The following is a 21,129-nucleotide window of genomic DNA, read 5'->3' on the forward strand; positions in this document are numbered from 1 at the left end:
TTTTTGTACCATGTTCCTTTGTCTTGAGCCAGATATCAATTTTTTGGCTTGAAATTGAGCTACCGTCCGCAAGAAGCTTATCTTATCCAACCTCCATTCTCACCCAAGCATGGCACTTCAGACACTGATTGGCCACCGACTGGATTTGATTATTTTCACTGCTGTCCATTGCAGGTACAGTGTATCTCTCTTTTGTACTGTCTACAAGATCATGTTTTTTTCCGGATTCCGATTTACACACAAGTCGGCCACTGGGCCTCCATACTATATGTATGCCATCCGGGAACTCTCTTCTTGTTGTGCGCTGCGCTGCGGTGCGCTGCGTGTATGTGTGTGGGAGGAGGGGGGGGGGGGGGTTGTGTGTGGATATGGGTGGGAGTGTGTGTGTGGGTGAGTGTGGTTGGGAGTGGGTGTGGATGTGTGTGTGTGTGTGTGTGTGTGTGTGTGTGTGTGTGTGTGTGTGTGTGTGTGTGTGTGTGTGTGTGTGTGTGTGTGTGTGTGTGTGTGTGTGTGTGTGTGTGTGTGTGTGTGTGTGTGTGTGTGTGTGTGTGTGTGTGTGTGTGTGTGTGTGTGTGTGTGTGTGTGTGTGTGTGTGTGTGTGTGTGTGTGTGTGTGTGTGTGTGTGTGTGTGTGTGTGTGTGTGTGTGTGTGTGTGTGTGTGTGTGTGTGTGTGTGTGTGTGTGTGTGTGTGTGTGTGTGTGTGTGTGTGTGTGTGTGTGTGTGTGTGTGTGTGTGTGTGTGTGTGTGTGTGTGTGTGTGTGTGTGTGTGTGTGTGTGTGTGTGTGTGTGTGTGTGTGTGTGTGTGTGTGTGTGTGTGTGTGTGTGTGTGTGTGTGTGTGTGTGTGTGTGTGTGTGTGTGTGTGTGTGTGTGTGTGTGTGTGTGTGTGTGTGTGTGTGTGTGTGTGTGTGTGTGTGTGTGTGTGTGTGTGTGTGTGTGTGTGTGTGTGTGTGTGTGTGTGTGTGTGTGTGTGTGTGTGTGTGTGTGTGTGTGTGTGTGTGTGTGTGTGTGTGTGTGTGTGTGTGTGTGTGTGTGTGTGTGTGTGTGTGTGTGTGTGTGTGTGTGTGTGTGTGTGTGGTGTATAGGCATACATGTTATTGCGATTGTGCATAGTTAACTGTTGGTATGTGTGTAGGCACAGGCTCTGATCTGCTGTTGTGTTTGTGTGTAGGAATCCGTAGCCAGTCTACCATGGTCTACTAGTAGATCTGTGGGGATTGCCCTATCAACAATTTAATAATAATAATAATAATAGTATTAGTGATGTGCACGGGTAGTCGGGTACCCGTGCTACCCGTGAGGACCTCGGGTAGTCGGGTACAGAATAGTACCCGAAAACGCGAAGTCGCAGATGACATCATGTACAGTGAGTGCACGTGCACAAATTCATGCAAAACTCCGCATGTCTACCCAGTGTGTAAGGGAAGGGGTGCATTGTGGTGTTACCATGGAAACATTACCCGATCGGGTACCCGTGGAAAAATAAACTGCAATGTACTATGTACATTTATGTACTCTTGCTAGTACTACTGTGCTGGTACATGTGGAGGGATGCCTAGTTACTGAGTAGTTCATTCATTTTATTCATTCAGTCTGTCTGTGTGCTCCGCCCATACAACACAGCAAACAACAACAACAACAACAACAGAGTTGCATAGCCAGTGGCTGGCAATGGCAATTCATCCGTTCATTCATTCAGACTTTATTTGAAGGATTCTCCAAAAGTACATAACCCGGCCCAGGGGGTTACTACAATTGTACTTTTCCTGGTACAGTGTACACTGTACAGTGCTGCCCAATGAAATCCAATCACGTGTGTCAAGTTGGCGCCGTGCACCTTTTCGCAGCCCCGGTGTTCGCAGGTCTACAAAGCTGTGCAACGCCTGGCTCCTACTTGAGAAACTCAACTGGATGTCATCAAGCACTACTGTATGTGTGCGGGCACTGCGGGGATCTCGAACGTTATTCTGGTCTACTACTGTATGGGTTCATGTGTGGAGATCCCTAGTTAGTACTGTAGTTGGTATGTGTGTAGGCCTGTAGCCTGTAGGGATCCCTATGCTGGCGTATAGTATAATGCTTGTACCGGTACATGTACAGCAAGAGAACATGGAAACCATGACATTATACTCTTGCTGTATAGGGATCTCTGGTTGGTCTACAAGTGAACTGGTTTGCAGTGTGTAGGGATCCCTAGTCGGTAAAGTAGTGTGCCGGTAATAGCCTGGTATGCAACCAACCGATCCCCCGGGACATTACGGATGCATGGCCGTAGTCGCATAGTGGTGAAGTTGCTAGCTCTCACAGACCACAGACTTTCAATGATTCCTAGTAACCCGTTTCAGCAGACCAGCGCGCCAGTAACTAACTAATTGTACAGACCGTGATCACTGATGGCCAAAGACATCAGATTATTCTAACCTCATGAATAAAAGTAGCGCCACGTTAGAGTGCTGATCCTATTTTCTCTTGTTGTTGTTGTTGTTGTTGTTGTTGTTGTTGTTGTTGTTGAGGTAGTTGTTTCTTTGGCCAGCACTGCTGTAGTTGTGTGCACGATTCCAATGATTACCATGCAAGGTTGTGGGTTGCCATGCCGTTGCACCCCCCCCCCCCCCCCCTGGACTTGGCTGTGGGGACTCCCCAAGCAGCAGAGGGTAAAGTCATGAGATGATGGTGCTTCAAAGGCCTGAACATCATCTAGCTCAGGTGCCATGGTGGTGCCCTCTTGGAGAAGGGCCTGGACGTTGAGGCTTTGCAACCCTGAGCGGGGGTTATCATGGGCATGTACTGTTGGCCTTTGGCAGTATTCCGGGCAGTGTCCCTTGCATACCAGTTCGTGTGAGCAGTGCACACGCACATTGCCATCAGTTCTGATCATCATGGTCCTTGCCTGAGCGGCAGTGAGCAGCCTGATGTAGCCAGCCGATACACACACTAGCACGAGGGCCAGGTGTCCAAAATGTTTACTTTCGTTGCAGTGGAAAGCACCCAACTGTTCAGTGGGTGTCTCAACGTGTAGATGGGACCACAAGGAGCTCCACAATAATTTTTAAATAAGCTGTATAGCTATACATGTACCGTACCACACACACACACTGTAGCTGTACATGTACCGTACCACACACGCACACTGTAGCTGTACGAGTAGAGAGTGGCTCTATGTCATGACATCACCATCGTGGTTCAGTGTTCGGGTACCGCACACTGTATCATGGAAAGGTCAAACGGTGGTGTTGCAAAAGAAGGATCCACGAGCGGAATTCGAACCCAGCAGCCCTGTCTTTCCGGGACAGTGCCCTACCGATTAGGCTACGGGGATCACACACACACACGCATGGGTCCTTCTTGCTACACTGCTCCCCCGCCCCAACAGACTGTGTCCTCACGCCGTACCTACTCGCAGGGGGGGGGGGGGGTACGATGGGTCGTGGGTTCGAGCCATTGCCAGGCGTCAATGTTGCAAAAGAAGGATCCACGAGCGGGATTCGAACCCAACACCCCTGTCTTTCCGGGACAGTGCCGCGGCGTACCGATTAGGCTACCGGGGATCACACACACACTCATGGATCCTTCTTGCTACAGTGGATTGCCCAGCTCGACCGGATTCCACAGTGTAGTCAATGGTTTGCTGCTAAATGGCGTGTCGTGTGACAACGTCGGAAAGACTAGTTCCGGAGTCGCTCAGTGATTCAGTGTACCAGCATGGCCATGCAATGGGAACTGCCGCCGATTTTTGTTTGTTCTACATAGGCATAGGCCATTGTAATAGCCTTCTGCTCAGCAAGGATTCCAAGGAATCCCCCCCGGGAAGATACTTACCCCCATCATGCCGCCGAGCCCTGACATCAAACCAACAGCCGTCGAAACGCATGTACGTTGTCCAATGCCCGTGCCGCTCCGACAAAAACACTCTCGTGCGTGGTCATCGTCTCATCGATTCGTGAGGACTGAGGAGTCGTCAGATATATCGGTAACGCCCAGTCCACATTCCTTCTCCGTTTTTGTTTCCTTCCAGTGGCATCTTCCTTTCTGCTCTGTTTTACTTTTCTCCTTTCGTTCGTCCCTCTTGATATTTGTAGTCTTTGTACTGACTCTGTTGATCTCAAGGCAACGAACTGGTCAGAAATAATAAAAGCCAAACCAAACCAAACGACTTCCTGCTTGTAGTCTCGTCGTAGTCGTGCTACATGTACCATGACTTCTACTGTAGTACTGGGCCGTCCTTGTTATAGAGTAGTAGCTGCTAGTACTTGCATTTGCTGGGCTGGCATGCATGCACGCTGCACATGAGTCATGACCGTAAAAGACGCGTTGTACCTCCGACCTCGACCTTGAGGGCTCGAAGTCAGGGGTGTCGTAAAAATACTTTTTTTGACGACACCCTACTCGAAGTGCATGCTCCGAATATGGGGAAGGGAGATTTTTTATGACTTGACCAGTCCAGGTTCGGTCGTGTCGATCGACACGCCAAGATTCAAGAAAGAAGTTTGAGCGTCAGACGAACCCGAAACAGCGTATTTCGACATTGCTATCTTTTCATTACTACATTAGCATGACGGGCTGAACTGCTCCGGACAAGTAGTTTGTGAGTGGAACATGATCGCGGAGGCAATTTAGTGTAGTCCTAGGAGATGCCAAAGCAGCGTGGCTTTGTCAATGCTTGTCGCTCTGTGAGCAGTGTGAATTTCTCACCGCATATGGCACTTTCAGTCTTTGCATTTCCGATAAATTTCGAGCGTCAACAATGGTCAATGTTCAAGCAGCAAGCGAGAACAAGTCAATAATGTTTGCTCGAACAAGGTGATAATATAATTGCAGGAGTAGTTGTTGTTCTGGTTGTTGGACTTCTGCACTGTGGTGGCTGAGTAACACAGCCTGTAATGCCGTGGCTTGTTGAGTGCGTCCCTTCCTGCTGAAGCTCGAGTTCCAGGCTGGTCCAATTGTCAAGTACTCTCCACTCAGTGTCGGCTGAGAGCAGAGACAAGCTTGCAATAAATTCGGAGATCTCCAGTGGCGAGTGTAAGCTGTGAGGTAGACTGGCAAAACGAAACTGGATGCCCAGGAGATTGCGGAGCGGTTTCGACCGCTGCTGTCGTTTGTCGATGAAGACAATGTCCTGCCATTGCTCGTGCACTGGATACAAGGTGAGACTGATGCTGCAATACACTGCAATACACTGCAATACATTGACGTGTGCATGGGCTACCATGTGTGAGCAAATCTTCTTTGCACACACAGTAGCAGAGGAAGTAAGTTTAGTTGCCCATCATACTAGTAGTGGTAGGTGTATGTATGTAACTGATAATTATGTATGTATGTATGTATGTACATTGTATGTATGTATGTATGTATGTATGTATGTATGTATGCATGCATGCATGTATGTATGTATGTATGTATGTATGTATGCATGTATGTATGTATGTATGTATGTATGTATGTATGTATGTATGTATGTATGTATGTATGTATGTATGCATGCATGTATGTATGTATGTATGTATGTATGCACAGTAGCAGAGGAAGTTGTCTATTACTAGGGGTGTAGCTGCAGTGTCTGCCCCAGAGCCGGGTCAGTCGGGTCAGCGACCCGGTTGCAGGGTACAGTAGGTATCGGTTATAGCGTGGGTGTTTGAAAAACGACTTTCTATTCTTATTTCCGATATTTCTTACACACGATAAATCAAGTGTGGCATATCATATGCATATGCGCAGGGGCAGGAAGATCATCGTACATGCAACGCAGTACTTCTGTGCATGTGGCTGGTCATAGTCCCATAGGCTTACATGTGGCTATGCAATATGAGTTGCATGGGCACAACAGTTGAATCTGCAGCACTACGACGCAACGAGAGTCACATCAGAACGGAATTGGACAGATGTTATTACTACAGGCGATACACTTTGTACTAATCTGGCATGTTTCGCTACACAAAGTCCATTCTTAGGACCGACATATTCTACTATGGGATAAAATTGCTTGTAAGAATAAATGTGCACTTGAAATCCATGTTATGATTATGAAAACATGAGGGTTCATTCTTGTAGGCAGTATATTCTTTTACACGACCACGCTATAACCGATACGCACTGTACTTGGACCCGTTTGGAAAAAGAACACCGGGTCACCTGTGACCCGGTTGGGATTATACAGTAGGTATCGGTTATCGCGTGGGTGTTTGAAAAACGACTTTCTATTCTTATTTCCGATACCGTATATTCTCTATTATAAGCACAGGTCTCCATTACTAGCACAGTCTCTAATACTAGCACACTGTGAGCACCTTTAGAAACATTATAAGCACAGACTCTATTATTAGCACGGTCTTGGTGGAATCAATGCTGCATGCATGATATCTAGCATGCATTTCTTCTCGTTCTGTATGGATTGTATTGTCATAATTGATTGAAAAAATAAAAGCACGGTCTCCAATATAAGCACAGGGTAGAGGGGTGTTGAAAAAATATAAGCACGGCGCTTATAATAGAGAATATACGGTATTTGTTACACGCGATAAATATAGTGTGACGTATCATATGCATGTGCGCATAGCCAGGAAGATCATTATACATGTACGTACAACGTAGTGCTGCTGTGTATGCGGTTGCTCGTACTTCCAAAGTAGTCCCATACTGGGCCATGGCCTGCATAGGTTCACTATGTGGCTGAGCAACATGAGTTACATGACCACAACAGATGCGCTTGCAGCATTATGATGCAATTCGAGTCGGTTCAGAACGGTATCGGGCAGATGTTATTACTACAGGCGATACACTTTGTACTAATATGGCATATTTTGCTACACAAAGTCCATTGTTAGGACCGATATATTCTATTACACGATAACATTGCTTGTAAGAATAAATATACACATGAAATCCATGTTATGATTATGAAAACATGAGAGTTCATTCTTGTAGGCAGTATATTCTTTTACACGGCCACGCTATAACCGACACGCACTGTACACCAGGGAGTCCTATTATGTACAGCTGGGAGTACTATTATGTACAGCAGGGAGTACTATTATGTACAGCAGGGAGTACTATTATGTACAGCAGGGAGTACTATTATGTACAGCAGGGAGTACTATTATGTACAGCAGGGAGTACTATTATGTACAGCAGGGAGTACTATTATGTACAGCAGGGAGTACTATTATGTACAGCAGGGAGTACTATTATGTACAGCAGGGAGTACTATTATGTACAGCAGGGAGTACTATTATGTACAGCTACCTGATGCACATGTACATGCAGTAGCTGCACTTGAACGTTTGAAGTACCCGGCTCTGACCCGGCTCTGACCCGGCTCTGACCCGGCTCTGACCCAGTTGGAAGAGGTGTGCCAGGTACACGTGTACCCGGTTGGTTTGAAATCCTAAAGCAGACACTGAGCTGGTCCCCCTTTTAGAGAGGGGGGGGGGGGGGGTGGCACGGCCGCATACATGTACATGCAGGGTTCTAGCCAAAGGGGGGGGGGGGGGGCAGCGCCCCCCCCTACTCCGTTTGCGCGCCCCCTGTGAAAAAGCGCCGCCCCCCTACTCATTTCCCGATTTTTGTGTTTTTTCACGCCATTCAACGAAAATACAGTCGATAGTCACTACTAGAGGGTTCATAAAGGCACATTTGTGAGGGGTGAAGTCGGGGGTTCACCCTGTATGTTACATTTTGCATGGCAAGACAATTTTGGACAATGGAAAAAATGGGTCATGGGGTAACTTTTTCCCATGCCCCCCCCCCCCCCCTACTATTGACCTGGCTAGAACCCTGTACATGTTTTTCGATTTTGACAGCATGTTACAAGGCGAGGACGCGTAGTGCTCCTGACTACAACCATAACCCGGTTGGCAGAGTCCCGGTCTTGCGGAGCTACATGTACTGGTTGGGGTAGAGAATCCTAGAGAATATAATAATTAAATAATCGACGCGGAGACAACAATTTTATAATAGCTATAAAGAGAACAAATTCTGCTGTCATCGCCACACTACAACAAAGTCATGAAGGTTTACCAAAATCGATTTTCTTGTCACAATCATCAGTGGGGGGGGGGACGAGGTTGCGGTTGGTGGAGACGAGGAATCGGATGGTGATTGTGATCGTAAGAAGTCTGCCGTTTTTCTTCATCTGTTGTCTCACCCTAAGTGTCTGCAGGTGTATGATGATTTTAGTTTTTCTGTTCTTTGTCGTGCACGGTACGCTAGTCAGTTGAAAGTACTTGAGGCTGTTTGTATTCGTTTGCATAAGCCTGATCTTTGTAAGCAGAAGAAACATGTAGTTGCGTTAAGATTGTTTTCGTAGGTGCACAGCATGATTGTTTGTCTCACTACATAGTTCTAGCGTTGCAATTAGTTCCTCACCCCTGTTGCACTTAGCTCTCACTTTACTTCTATTGTCTCACCTTCCCTCATTCTATTTTTAGCACTTTGTTTTGTTCTCGTAACACGTTATTGAATGTAGATAAATTATTGATTTGGCATGGTTATTCTTCAGTCACGGCTTTCCACTGATGATTGTGACAAGAAAATCGATTTTGGTAAACCTTCATGACTTTGTTGTAGTGTGGCGATGACAGCAGAATTTGTTCTCTTTATAGCTAATATAATAATTATTATTCTCTAATAATTATTATCATAGAATGCCCCTCCTTGAACTGGTAGAGCTACTGGTTTCAATAGAGTACTGTAATTTCACAGATTTTCGGTGTACTTTTATTTTCGGTACTTTCTGTGCATCTGTTTCGTACCTAAAGTTTCAATACACCGAACAAACACTAACACACATAATCCAATAGGGACCAGCTACTCTGTACCTAAAATTTCTGTTCGCCTAACCTGGCCTTTTGCCCTCGTACCGAAAATACCTAAAATTTCTGAAATTAGAGCACCGCCAAACATAGCATGTGAAGAAGAGGTTGGTGTGACTTCGGCGATAGGAGGGAAAGAATGTGTTGCTCCCTACATGGGAGCTCGCGGTTTTCCTGCCGACAAACATGCCCTAGGCTTAACAGTTACTGTAAAGCATTTCACTAAATAACGAGGAGACAATACAGTCTGTATCGGCTATAGCGTGCCCATCACTATAACCGATGCATCACTATATGCGATACGATCGATTTTTTTCGATCGACACATGAAAGGCAAGGAAATACTTCCAGCATGCCGTTTTGACAAATGAGCATGCTGCATAGTTGACAGTGCCCGCATTTCCATAAAAAATTCTGTTATGTACATGTACATGTGTCACTATCAAAATAAGCAACGTGAAGAAAGTAAAAAAAATTGGGCCTTTGATATTATTCATTGCATTCCCAACTCATCACAACCACGCGCTCTTCAGCCAAACCATACAGACACCAGCAACGACACTTCCGTTGAGAGATAATAACTATTGCTCCACGCCTCTAGACAGCTGTTTCGCTCCCTGTCGGAGCTCATCAGTAGAGGATGATAATGATGATAATGGAGGAATGATCAGTCTTATACACTAGAAATGGCGCAAGTGCGCGCTTTCCACATATATCAATGGCATATGCAAGCTGCTAAAATGGTAAAGTGTGAGAACAGCGATAAATAATCATAGTACGCGCTCATTGGTGGAGAAACACACCACACAAGCGACGAAAATCTTACGCGGAATACTGATGCCAATGGAAAGTACAGTCATGTATGTTGTTTATTATTATGATGTTGCAATGGTTTGGCTGAAGAGCGCGTGGTTGTGATGAGTTGGGAATGCAATGAATTGAAAATATGGCCGAAAGCTCTGTCGCAATATTTAGTTTTGATATTATTGCTACATGTATTTTAAAGTTATCACTATAGCCGATAATAATAATAATACTAGTGTGTTATGCATGTTTTGATTCTTTGTTGCCATCATAATATCCGATATATCATTACATCCGATAATATTGGTTATAGTGATATTTGTACTCGATAAAATACGTTTTGCTTTTGATATTTCGTACCAATATCACTGTAGCCGATAATTATGTTCTTATATCCGGTCACTCTATAGCCGATGCAGACTGTAGTCGTAGCAATGAATAAAACTAATTGTTAACTGGTTTGAGGGAAAGAGACAAACGGGAAAAGTCTGAAGAAAAAATTGACTAATTGTGCACTCATAACCATGTATAAAACAATTATTAAAATGAATAAATTCCCAAATGCTTTCTCATGACTATCATCAGTGGAATCACAAGCTGCTATTTGTGATTATTATTCTAGCTATATAACTGGTTGTTTTAGTGATTCTTACTATGTGACGATGATCCACTGATGATAGTCACGAGAAAACGTTCTGGAATATTTTCATTTTAATTATTTTTTTCTGTCCTCCTATTGTTTGTTTTAATTGTTTTATACATGTATATGATTGTACATGGTTATGAGTGCACAATTAGTTTTATTCATTTGCTATTTTTCTGTAAAGCAGCCAACTTTAACTTTTAGCAATGGTTTGTTTCCTCCGATTTTAGTGAAAAGAGTCTTTTGTTTAAGCCTTGGTGTGAAGGTTGTAGCCTGCAGGCACGGTGACCAGGTGACTGGTGACTGGTGACTGCTCACTCAACCGTGTTCGATTGGGAATAAGGGCCGGGCGCTGCATCGCAGCCTTCTCGGACCGAAACCAGGCGACTCAGGGGCCAACAGACTACAACATTATAGGCCAATCTCGTTCATCCGTGCTTTTAGTAAATGAGAATGGTGTAACTCCTCTGTGGTATTCGTCCACCATGACGGACATGACAGACATGACAGACCCATGACAGACCCATAGCTGGAGTTGCACACTCTTGGCGGTTGCTGTATCTCCCCATTTACAAGTCGCACATGATTTCAAGTCTCACCCAATGTTTACTTCAGAGACTACTAGTACTTGTAGTGATTGTTTCCATACATTCACATAACTAGAAATTCACACTCAATTGTAGGTCACACACCCTCCTTTGACCTCCTTTGACCTCCTTTGCCCTCCTTTGACCTTGAAGTTTAGTGCCAAAACTGGTGGGACTTATATCCGGGGAAATCCGGTGCTGTTAGTCAACAGATATTCGGCGCATGCAGTCAACTTCGCTAATAACGACTGCGGGTATAACGACAATTCGCGACGAACGACAGAATTTCCATGCCCAGAGCAAAGTCCCGTCTAACTGTAATACATATAATGAGACTTCGGGTATAACGACACTTCGCGACTAAGGACACTTTTCTGATGCCCCGCCGAGTGTCGTTATACGCAAAGTTGACTGTATTTTTTTTCGGCTATTTTCGGCCTGGTCATGTTTGGCCGAAAATTTGTTGCGGCCGAAGTTTTGTTTTTCAAGGTTCAGTGTGGCAGTGTATGCAGGCGGCAGCAGTAGAGGCCGAAAATGTGATGCGGCCGAAATGGGTTTTAGCCCTGGGAGGCCGAAATTTGAATGGGCCGAAAATGTGTAGACCTAGGGTGTGTTTGGTTGGTACGATCTAGAACAGGATCGAACAGCTGGTGCCCATGCAGCAGCCTCATGTCAACCAAACGGTACTCCAGAAACAGAGCACATTTTTGTGAAAAATGTGCCAAACTTGCCACTTAAACTTGGTGCATGCTTCAAAATGTGTATGGGTCACCATGGTTACTGTGTACGGTACAACAAGTCCAACCCGAAAGCATATGCATGTGATCATTCGGGACCAAAATCGATGTTCCCGTCAGGTTTCACTGTGAAAAAGTGAAACTGCTCGGTCTGCTCCGGCCTCGAGGCCGGAGCAAGCAGAACATGTTCTGGCCGACCCAGAACAGGTGCAGTCCCAACCAAACGAGCTGTTCTGGTGAATCCTGTTCTAGGTCGTACCAACCAAACGCAAGCCTTACAGTATGTACCTTTCGTCTGTTATCAGTCAAGTAACATTGGGTGGCAATGACCGGCCATCACCCAAACTGTCAGTGTGTTCAACGGTTTTGGTAGAGCAATGCTCGGTGTTCTCAAGAAGCTCTACTTGTACAGTGGATCCAGCCCCCCTCTGTTGTTTTCACATGTTTCGTTGAGGGCTTCCTTCTACGTCTGGATTGTTTCAAATGTTTATTCTCACAACGGCCTGTGGCCAATAATATAGAGACTGTTGTTGTTGTTGTTGTTGTTGTTGTTGTTGTTGTTGTTGTTGTTGGTGGTGGTGTTGGTGTTGGTGTTGTTGTTGTTGTTGTCATTCTCTAATTCTCTTCGTCATGGCTCCACCGCCCATAGACTTCCCATCTGTGTGTGTGTGTGTGTGTGTGTGTGTGTGTGTGTGTGTGTGTGTGTGTGTGTGTGTGTAATGCACGGACCATACAGACATGAGTGTGTGTAATGCACGGACCATACAGACATGACACGTCCGTAGTTCTTTCGGCAGAGAGTGCGTTATTTGACTGTGCGGCTCACTGACAGGAATCACTTGTGTGCGTTTGTGTCGGTGTGTCTTCACGTATGTGGACGCGCGCTTGTGGGCGTTTTGTGTGCGTGCACGCGCATGCACGTGCGTGTGTTTGCATGCGTTTGTTCTCTAATGCAGATGCGTGCGGGTTACTGTCGAACGTGTCTGGCTCTCACCCCGATCATTCCGCACAAGTGTCGGCGGATCGCCTACTCGAACGCATCAAAGACATCTCCAGCGTTGCTGCCAGTACGCGTCACACGCGACCAGCCGCCGAGGAAGGCCTACCACACTACTCCACGCCTCGCAAGCTCTCGGCACCGCAGTCATCGCCGGCATTCACGTACACAACCGGCTCCCTGAGCTCCGCCACGCCGCGTATGAGCGACAGGGAACAGAGAGATGCGGACGAACAGCAGGGTCAGCCAGCGACACAATGTATCGGTAAGCTCATCCAGCGCTTTGATGCTGGTCAGTCATCGGCCAACGCCACTGCGGCAGCGTCTAAGAAGCCTCTGGCGCGACTACCGGAGCTACGGTCGCGTGCACTGACGTCACCGTCTCAATTCCGCCCTCGCCCAAAGCCGTCGGACACGTCAGCTGCGATCACACCGGATCACGCTCCAACGTTCTGCGACTCGCACAAGCACGCTCCAACCTCGCCAGCGTCAGTGTTTGGAGCACCAGGCGATGACGCTATCTTGGGCATGGCGTCATCGCACATGCAAGCAGCAGGTGATGTCACCACCATGGGTATGACGTCACAGACACAAGCAGGCGCTGTCACCACCATGGATATTACGTCATCGCACATGCAAGTAGCAGCGGTGGCTGCAGCTACGGAGGCTGGTAATCTACCAAGCGGAACAGCACGTCGCAACGCCGTCCAGTGGCGATCAAAGTCACCACCGACCGATGCATCACCACCAGCTGCATCACCACCGGCTAAGCTAAGCGTACTGACACGTCAGGAAAGCGATGCTGCTGGCACCACTGACGAATCGCTTATGCAGTCACCACCAACCGACGCGAAAGCTAAGCGAAGCATGCTGCCGAGTCAGGAAAGCTTTGCTGCTGGCACGACCGACGAAGCCCCTACGCAGTCACCACCACCGACCAATGCCGCAGCTAAGCCAAGCATACCCGCGCGTCCGGACTGCTATGCTGGCTCCACTGACAAGTCGCTGTCGTCAGCGACCGACCTGTCAGCGAAGCCAATCGTTCCGGCGCGTCCAGACAGCTTTGCTGGCATCACTGGAAGTAGGCCGCATATCCAGGAGAGGAGAAAACGCACTAGCAACGGGCCGCCACGCGTCCTGCACTCCTATGTGAACGTATGCACATCATCATCGCGAAGCAGTGTGCCAGTTCAGTCGACTAGCACACCTCGTAATAACTACACTACAGTGGCACTGTCTAAGCGTGCCAGTTCGCTGGCTGCCAGCGCAGTGCAGCCCACGCTGTCTCTAAGAGCAGACGCGAGCGAAACACTACAGCAACGGACGGATGAGAGTAGACCGCAGCCCACGCCATCGGCAAGAACACACGATGCGAGCGGAGTGCAGCCTACATCATCGCCAGCAGTAGCAGCAGCAGAATGTAGCAGCAGAGTTCCGCCACAGGGGGAAGAAATGATATCAGTCACCACTGGCGATGATGCCACAGCGGCAGCAGCAGCACCACCACCAGGGTCGCCATTGGCAACAACAGCACCGCTGTCGCCGTTGACGCCGAAGTCCCCATCGTCTGGATGGCGTTCTCTGAACTTTTCGCTGGGCAAGCCAGGTTCATGTCCGATATCTGATTCTGTTACTACATACAGTATGCAGTCAGGTGACCAGCACCACCAGCAGCAGCATCACCAGCAGCAGCAGCAACAACAACTGCAGAAATCGCTACCAAAGTCGCCAACATCACCACGCAATCTGTATGAGACTACAGTCCCCGCGTTCAGACAGCACCGCATTATGTCAACCACGAGCTGCGGCAGTACGTCCCCGACGCCGACCTCAACCAGTGGCGGCGTTGCCACCACAAAGCCGCCAGTTCCACCGCGCTCGCCGCAACACAACGCCACGCCTCCCACTCCGGCGACTCTAACATCGGACGCTGCTGCTACTACTGACGATGACTCCGAGCTGCCACAGTTGGTGTCGCTAGACAAGCTGACAAACGCCACCAGTGCTCAGGCATCGCTGGCACAGTTATGGCCGAACAGCGGCAGGCGACAGCGTGGCAATAGGCGGCGTAACAGTAGCGACACATGCGCCCATTCTGTTTCCCCTGGTGGTCGGGATGCTGGTGATTTACGACCGGCTTCTCCCCGCTCTAAGGGCAGCGCCAGTGGTCCTAGCAGCACTGGTAGCAACCCCGACAACAATCCCCCGCAGCACGCCCTTTTGAAGAGCAGACACAGTGCCTCGATGCCGCAGATCATGCTGGCATCACCGCCGACAACCCGTTGTCCTAGCTTTGGCACGGTCAGCACAGTTGGCACGGTCGGCACAGTTGGCACGGTCGGCACAGTTGGCATGGCTCAGCAGCCCGCTAGAATCAGCCAAACTCAGGACGCGGCGCCGTTCAAGCCCAATTTGTCTGCTCACACAATTACCGAAACCACCGCCGACAACACCACGGAATCAACATCAGCATCAGCGTCAGCATTCACCGACCACTTAGAGCCACAGCAGCAGCAGCAGCAGCAGCTGTATAGTGACGATGACGTAGACAATGATAATGATGATGGTGTCAGTGGTAGTGATAGTGGTGGTGTTGGACCGAAACAGGTCGACTCTGAGAGCTCCCTACTCTCCACGATGTCCGGGGATGCGGAGTGCGAAGGCGGTAATTGGATATCCGAGGCCACTCGTTTATCTCTCACTCGGATCCTAGACGAAGTGGTCCTGGGCCAGCAGTCGCTGGTACAGAAAAAACGAGTAAATCCGTCGCCTCCGCCACCAAAGTCCAAGCCTTCGTTCATGAAGAGGGCGTTCACCCTGGAGGCTTCCCTAGAATCCAAGTTGTCTCAGCTGCGGCAAACGTCGTGTGGCAGACTATTGGACAGAGCCACGAGTGCGGACAGTGGCATGGTGCTCTCCTCAGTTGTGGGACCCGATGCGTTGAGCGCGTTGCCCCGTGATTCGGTGTCAACTACAGCGCCCGGCTCGCCCACGCCATTCCAGCGCATGCAACAGCAGCTGCCAAAGAGACGCAGGCCGTCTCCTCTCGACCTGGAGCGCAGAAACACAACCTCGAGGTCCTCCACCAAGGACTCTAGCTTATCGTCCAGCAAAACAGCCAGCAAAACGTCCAACAAGGAAGCGATCAAACCTGCCAGAAAGGAGAGCAGAAAGAACGCCAACAAGGAACCAAAAAGAACCTCCAGCAAAGAGGCCATCAAGACGTTTGCCAAGTCAGTGAGTAAGGCCACTAGCAAAGACGCCCTCAAGGCCACTAGCAAAGACGCCCTCAAGACTCTCAGCGAAGACGCCCTCAAGACTCTCAGCGAAGACGCCAGCAAAGATGTCAGCAAAGACGCCAGCAAAGATGTCAGCAAGGATGTCAGCAAAGACGTCAGCAAAGACGCCAGCAAAGATGTCAGCAAAGACGCCAGCAAAGATGTCAGCAAAGACGCCAGCAAAGATGTCAGCAAAGATGTCAGCAAAGATGTCAGCAAGACCATGACTAAAGAGGAAAGCAAAGCCACAAACAAAGCCACCAACAAAGCCACCAACATTGAATCTAACCAAGCCAACTTGAAGGACTTGAGCAAAACAGCTAGCAAAGATGCCAGCACGGACATGGACAAAGAGGAAAGCACAACCGACTTCAAGGACTACGGCAGAACGTCTCCCCGTGTCAGCGTCAGGTGCAGCAAGAGCAGAAACAGCAGCCCGGCCGTGGGCACTGGTCAGAGGGGTAGCGTGGCCGATGCTGTCATAGGTTCGCTCAAGAACCGCACACAGTCGTGCTCGATCTCGCGTTCCGCGAGGGTCTCGCACGCAGGGCGTCCACATCTGCGCTCCGCCGCTGACAAGAGCAATAAGCTGCCGGGGCTGGGCACGGCAACCGCACAGCCGTCGTCCAGTTTACCACAGCCCACCCTCATGGGTGCCGATGATCTGCTGGCTGACGAGGCGGTGTATGAAGCATGCACAACGCCGGCTCTGCTCAGCACCAGCACGGACAATCTCTTCGACGTCGGCAATCCGCTGGCTGCCGCCAGTGGCCCCACCGGTAGTGTACCGCTAGCACTATCCACACACTCTGCAGACGTGGCACTGGGTAGCTATGATCACTATCAGCTTGCCCCTGATCTAATGATCGGTATGAACAACAGTGGTGGGAGTGGTGGCAGTGGTAGTAGCACCAGTGCTAGCACTAGCACTAGCACTGGTGCTACTGGTGTAATGGGTGTTGCCGCCACTAGAAGCACTGAACCACATAATCTGCATGTGCATAGCAGCGGTGGTGGTGATGACTCCAGTGAATATTACCATCACATCAACATTGCCAGTCCCACAATGTCCAATGACTTGTCGCCCCCAAGTAACCATCCACTCAGCCCCATGTCACCCGTTAAACACCTCACTGCCGCCGATCATTCCCTGCTGCTACCGGCGACGGCGTCGTCATCGGTGACGAACTCTGCCGTGTACGAGGACTGCTCGTCGATGCTGAACAGCACGCTGCGTGCTCCGTCATCGTCACTCACTGGCTCTACCAATGGCAACACAGCCGACGGTACGCTGGTCTTGCAAACCGACGACAGCAACAGTACATATGAATATTGTAAGCCACTGGTCACTGACCCCCTTGCCAGCGAACACATCAGCCGATCTAGCACAGAGGGCTCGCTGACAGCAACCACTGCACCACTATCGTCGATGGCCAGCACCAACAACAGCAACAACCACAACAGCGGTGTCGCTGGCAGTAGCAAACCACCCTCGGCGCCTTTCCTAGCGCACAACAGCATGTCCTCGCAACCGCCCCACTTGACTGGCTCAGTAGTGCCCAGCTTCCTGCTCAAGCAGTCGCGCCAGTCCAGTGAAGAGCAGGAATATGACACGCTTAGTCACAAGTCAGCACCGGACTTTGCAGCATGCGCTGGTAGCAGTGGCGGCAGTCCTGGCAGTGCCGTTAATCTCTACGACCATCGGCGCGCCTCGCAGCCACCGCTGGGCGACTCGCTCGAGGACGAGTACGTGGACATGAAGACGGCACTCTCCTCCGACAGTCTACTCCGGGACACGGCCGTGGCGATGGCGGGCCCCGGTGGACGGCTTGGTATCGGTGTCGGCAGCTCGCGGAACCCCGGCTACTCGTCCATCCGCCCCAGCTTCTCCACGCCACTACAGACGTCCAGTGGGCAGCCGTTACACGGACCTGCAGCGACGTCCGCCGTCTCTTCCTACTCACTAACCGCCGCCGCCCCTCAGGTACTGGCCGGCGGTGCCGAGGAAGACGAGGACATTTACGCGGCCATGAGCTGCTCAGTCCTGGACACGCACACACCACTGACTAGCCGGCACCCGTCCGTTACACGGGAAGGTTCGCAGCAAGACTTGACCACCGTCTCATCGGCGGCCGTGACGGACGAGGAAGCGCACTCCGCTCCGCCACCGTCCACCCAAGTCGGTGACGGCGAGAACCTGATATACGAGGACATGGCGTCGCAGACATTCCGTCGCAAGTCGCAACGCAGGAACAGCAAGCGGCGATGCGTGGGTCCATCGCTCTCCGAGGAGACTATGCGTGAGGCCAACGCCGGGGCGTCCATCTACAACTTCAGCAGCCTGATGGTAGGTACGCTGCAGAAGAGAGCGACCACCAAGAAGTGGCAGACGCGCTTCTGCACGCTGGAGACGTACCGCTTCCTATACAGCTCCAAACCCAACGCCAAGGTCACCGAGCAGAATATCATCGCGCTCTTCGGATACCAACTGGAGCACACGATCGAGGTGCACCCGTACGCCTTCACCCTGGTTCATCCGACCAAACGCAGCTTCACGTTCAGGGCCTCAGACTACGATGACCTGTGCCACTGGTGTGCCGTGTTCAAACAGGTACTGGATGCGTGCGAGAAGTTTGCACACTGGACCAGCACTCCGTACGCGCCAGATCCCGGTAGATCGCTGAGCGGTTATGGCTCAGACGCGGAGTTGTGATCTCAGTAACCCACCCATGCTGTGCACTGTAGTAAACTCTGTCGTGTTCGCTCTCCCTGCTATCGTCTCTGCGTAACCGTGGCATGAAAATCTCCGTACCACGCCAGTTAGCGCGCTATCCTGGTGGAGAGGGAGCGGAACACCGGAGTGCATTGCGGTATCACTGGATTCCGTTCACTTTCTGCTGTGCTTGCTTGCTGGTGTGTGAGTGACGGTGTGTTGTGAGCGTGCGAATGTCCGGATGTCTGCACCTCTTGCCAGGAACAGCGACCACGTCTGGATCTTTGCACTGTCTTAGCTTGTAGATGCGGTCTGCGGTATGCTATGCATCATCAGGGCCTTGGCTGGCATTGTGAACATGGGCCTTGGCTGAGTTTGCTGCACTGCCACCCCATAACTCATATTGTATTCGGTGTTTCACACAGCACGTGATCCCGTGCGTTTTCCAACTGTTGTGTGACAGAAGCAGTGCTTGCAGTTTGTCTGTCCTAGCTCCACCTAACCTCTGACAGAGCGTGTTTTAAACAATTCAAGGCCAACAGTGCGTTTCAGGCGTTCCTTTTGCAAAACGAGGCTACACGAAGTATCAAGTTCTTTCGTTTTTTTCTCAAGAACCGAACACAAACATTACCAGACGGGAATGAACGTTTGTCTGTAATTGAGCAGGCCAAGCACGTGCTCTATTTTGCACACCTCTAACCTCAGGGTGTGGTCAGGGTGTGGTCAGCGCTGTTTGTCTTCTGCCACCGAAATACACTCCCTGCTAGCTCCCTGCTAGCTCCCTGCTAGCTCCCTGCTCTACTGCAGGCGCACAGATTTTTTTAACGAAATCTCTATATTTTCTTTGTTCGTTTTTCGACGTCCAGGCAGAAAATTCTAGTTTTTTCTAGTATTTTGATAACTGGTTTTCTGGCCCGTGTTTTCGTGGCGCCTTTTATTTCTTCCCCCTAACAGCAAGGAGCGCTTTGCGACACAACACCGTCGCAACGATATTTTGCTCAGGGCTCGCTGCGGGAGTTGACATTTTTACCTAACCTCTCTGTTTCGCTTCCGTAATTCCAGTTTTAATCACAAGTATTTTCATTTGTATCCATGCTGCTACAGTTTGACTTATTAACACAATCATGCTGTATATGTTTTACTTTTCAGCGCTTTTAATTTTTGCATTGCAATTTTTTTCTAACTCCGTATTCTGGTTGTTTTCCGGCGCACTGCCGTGGTAGTCTGGGTGCCTGTGTGCGTGTGTGTGTGTGTGTGTGTGTGTGCGTGTGCAAGTGTGCGCATGTGTGTGTGTGTGTGTGTGTGTCTGTATGTGCGTGTGTGTGCACTGTGTGTCTGTGTGTGCACTAGGCATAGCCCGATTTTGCTAGCAATTCTGCTAGCAAAATATCGAAGAATTTTGTTAGGGAATTTGCTGGCAAAACGGAGCAAAATATCGGTGTGTTCGCTGGAAATTGGAAGATTTTATACTTATACGGTGCACGTGACTCATATTCGCACAGTTTTACCAACTCACTTTTTCTCATTTTTGCTAACATGTGACCCACTTTCGGTCAGTTTTCCCACACGTGATACAAATTTGGGAGCAAAATATCGAGCGGCCTGGCAAAATGAAAGCAAAATATCGACTATGAGGCAGCAAAATTTTGCGGCAAAATATCGAAGCTTCCCTGGCAAAATCGGGCTTTGCCTAGTGTGCACTGTGTGTGCACTGTGTGTCTGTGTGTACGGGTTTGTACAACGGTGTGTGCGTGAGTGTGCAGCGGTGCATGCACAGACAGACCCATTGTCCAAAGTAACGTTACAGCTGCAATGCGCCCGATGGGAGCGAGTGCGCCCTCAGTGCCTGATGTCTACCCGTACCTGCGGCTACGCCTGTTGGAAGCATTGAGATGTCCGTCTTATTATGCCACATGGTACAGTACTTGTAAAACATGTAGTTCTAGGTGCATTAAAATTTCAGTGCCAGGGACCTGCCAGGTTTCGGGTGTATTAAATAAATGTAGAATTAGGCGACCAGCTTTCCCTTCACATACAGTGCATACTCTAGTGCCTTTTAGGTGTAATTTAAATTTAGGTGCCTGGTTTCTCTACCGAAATCACTGAAATTAAAGTTACACCGAAAATTGTATGTTCTACAGTATTGGATAGCTGTCTGTCTGTCAGTCTGCATGTGTATACTGCCTGTGTTGTACTCTACAAAGCGTAGTCGAGGGCTGGCAGCTCTGGTTCCAGCCGCAGAACACCCAGTGGTAATCATGGAGTAATAAATACCGGTAGTTTGCCACTCCCTGGTTGTAGCGCTCACTGGGCTGAGGTTTACAAGGTTTAGCAACTCAGAAACTCCCCCGCGCCGGCTATGTAGCTGGTTTGTCTTGCGTTCCAAGTAAGCAAAGCCCGATTCTGCCAGTGAAGCTCCGCTATTTTGCTGGCTCATCGTCGATATTTTGCTTTCATTTTGCCAGGCCACTCGATATTTTGCTCCAATGCGAGGCCATACTTGTATCATGTTGTGAAATGATGTGTTGTTTTCCCGTGTGATGGCATTCCCCAAACTGTCTCGTC

General features: G+C 49.4%; 1 protein-coding gene across 1 annotated transcript; it reads left to right on the forward strand.

Annotated features, from left to right (window-relative positions):
• The first annotated feature begins 4,552 nt into the window (after window positions 1-4,552).
• LOC135812411 (mucin-17-like) lies at window positions 4,553-18,564 on the forward strand. Its single transcript, XM_065325784.1, has 2 exons — window positions 4,553-5,142; window positions 12,533-18,564. Exon 2 carries the CDS (start codon window positions 12,775-12,777, stop codon window positions 18,562-18,564), a length of 5,790 nt encoding a protein of 1,929 aa, XP_065181856.1. The 5' UTR covers window positions 4,553-5,142; window positions 12,533-12,774.
• The last annotated feature ends 2,565 nt before the right edge of the window (window positions 18,565-21,129 follow it).

The sequence above is a fragment of the Sycon ciliatum genome, chromosome 3, assembly GCF_964019385.1.
Source record: "Sycon ciliatum chromosome 3, ocSycCili1.1, whole genome shotgun sequence".
Taxonomy (NCBI): domain Eukaryota; kingdom Metazoa; phylum Porifera; class Calcarea; order Leucosolenida; family Sycettidae; genus Sycon; species Sycon ciliatum.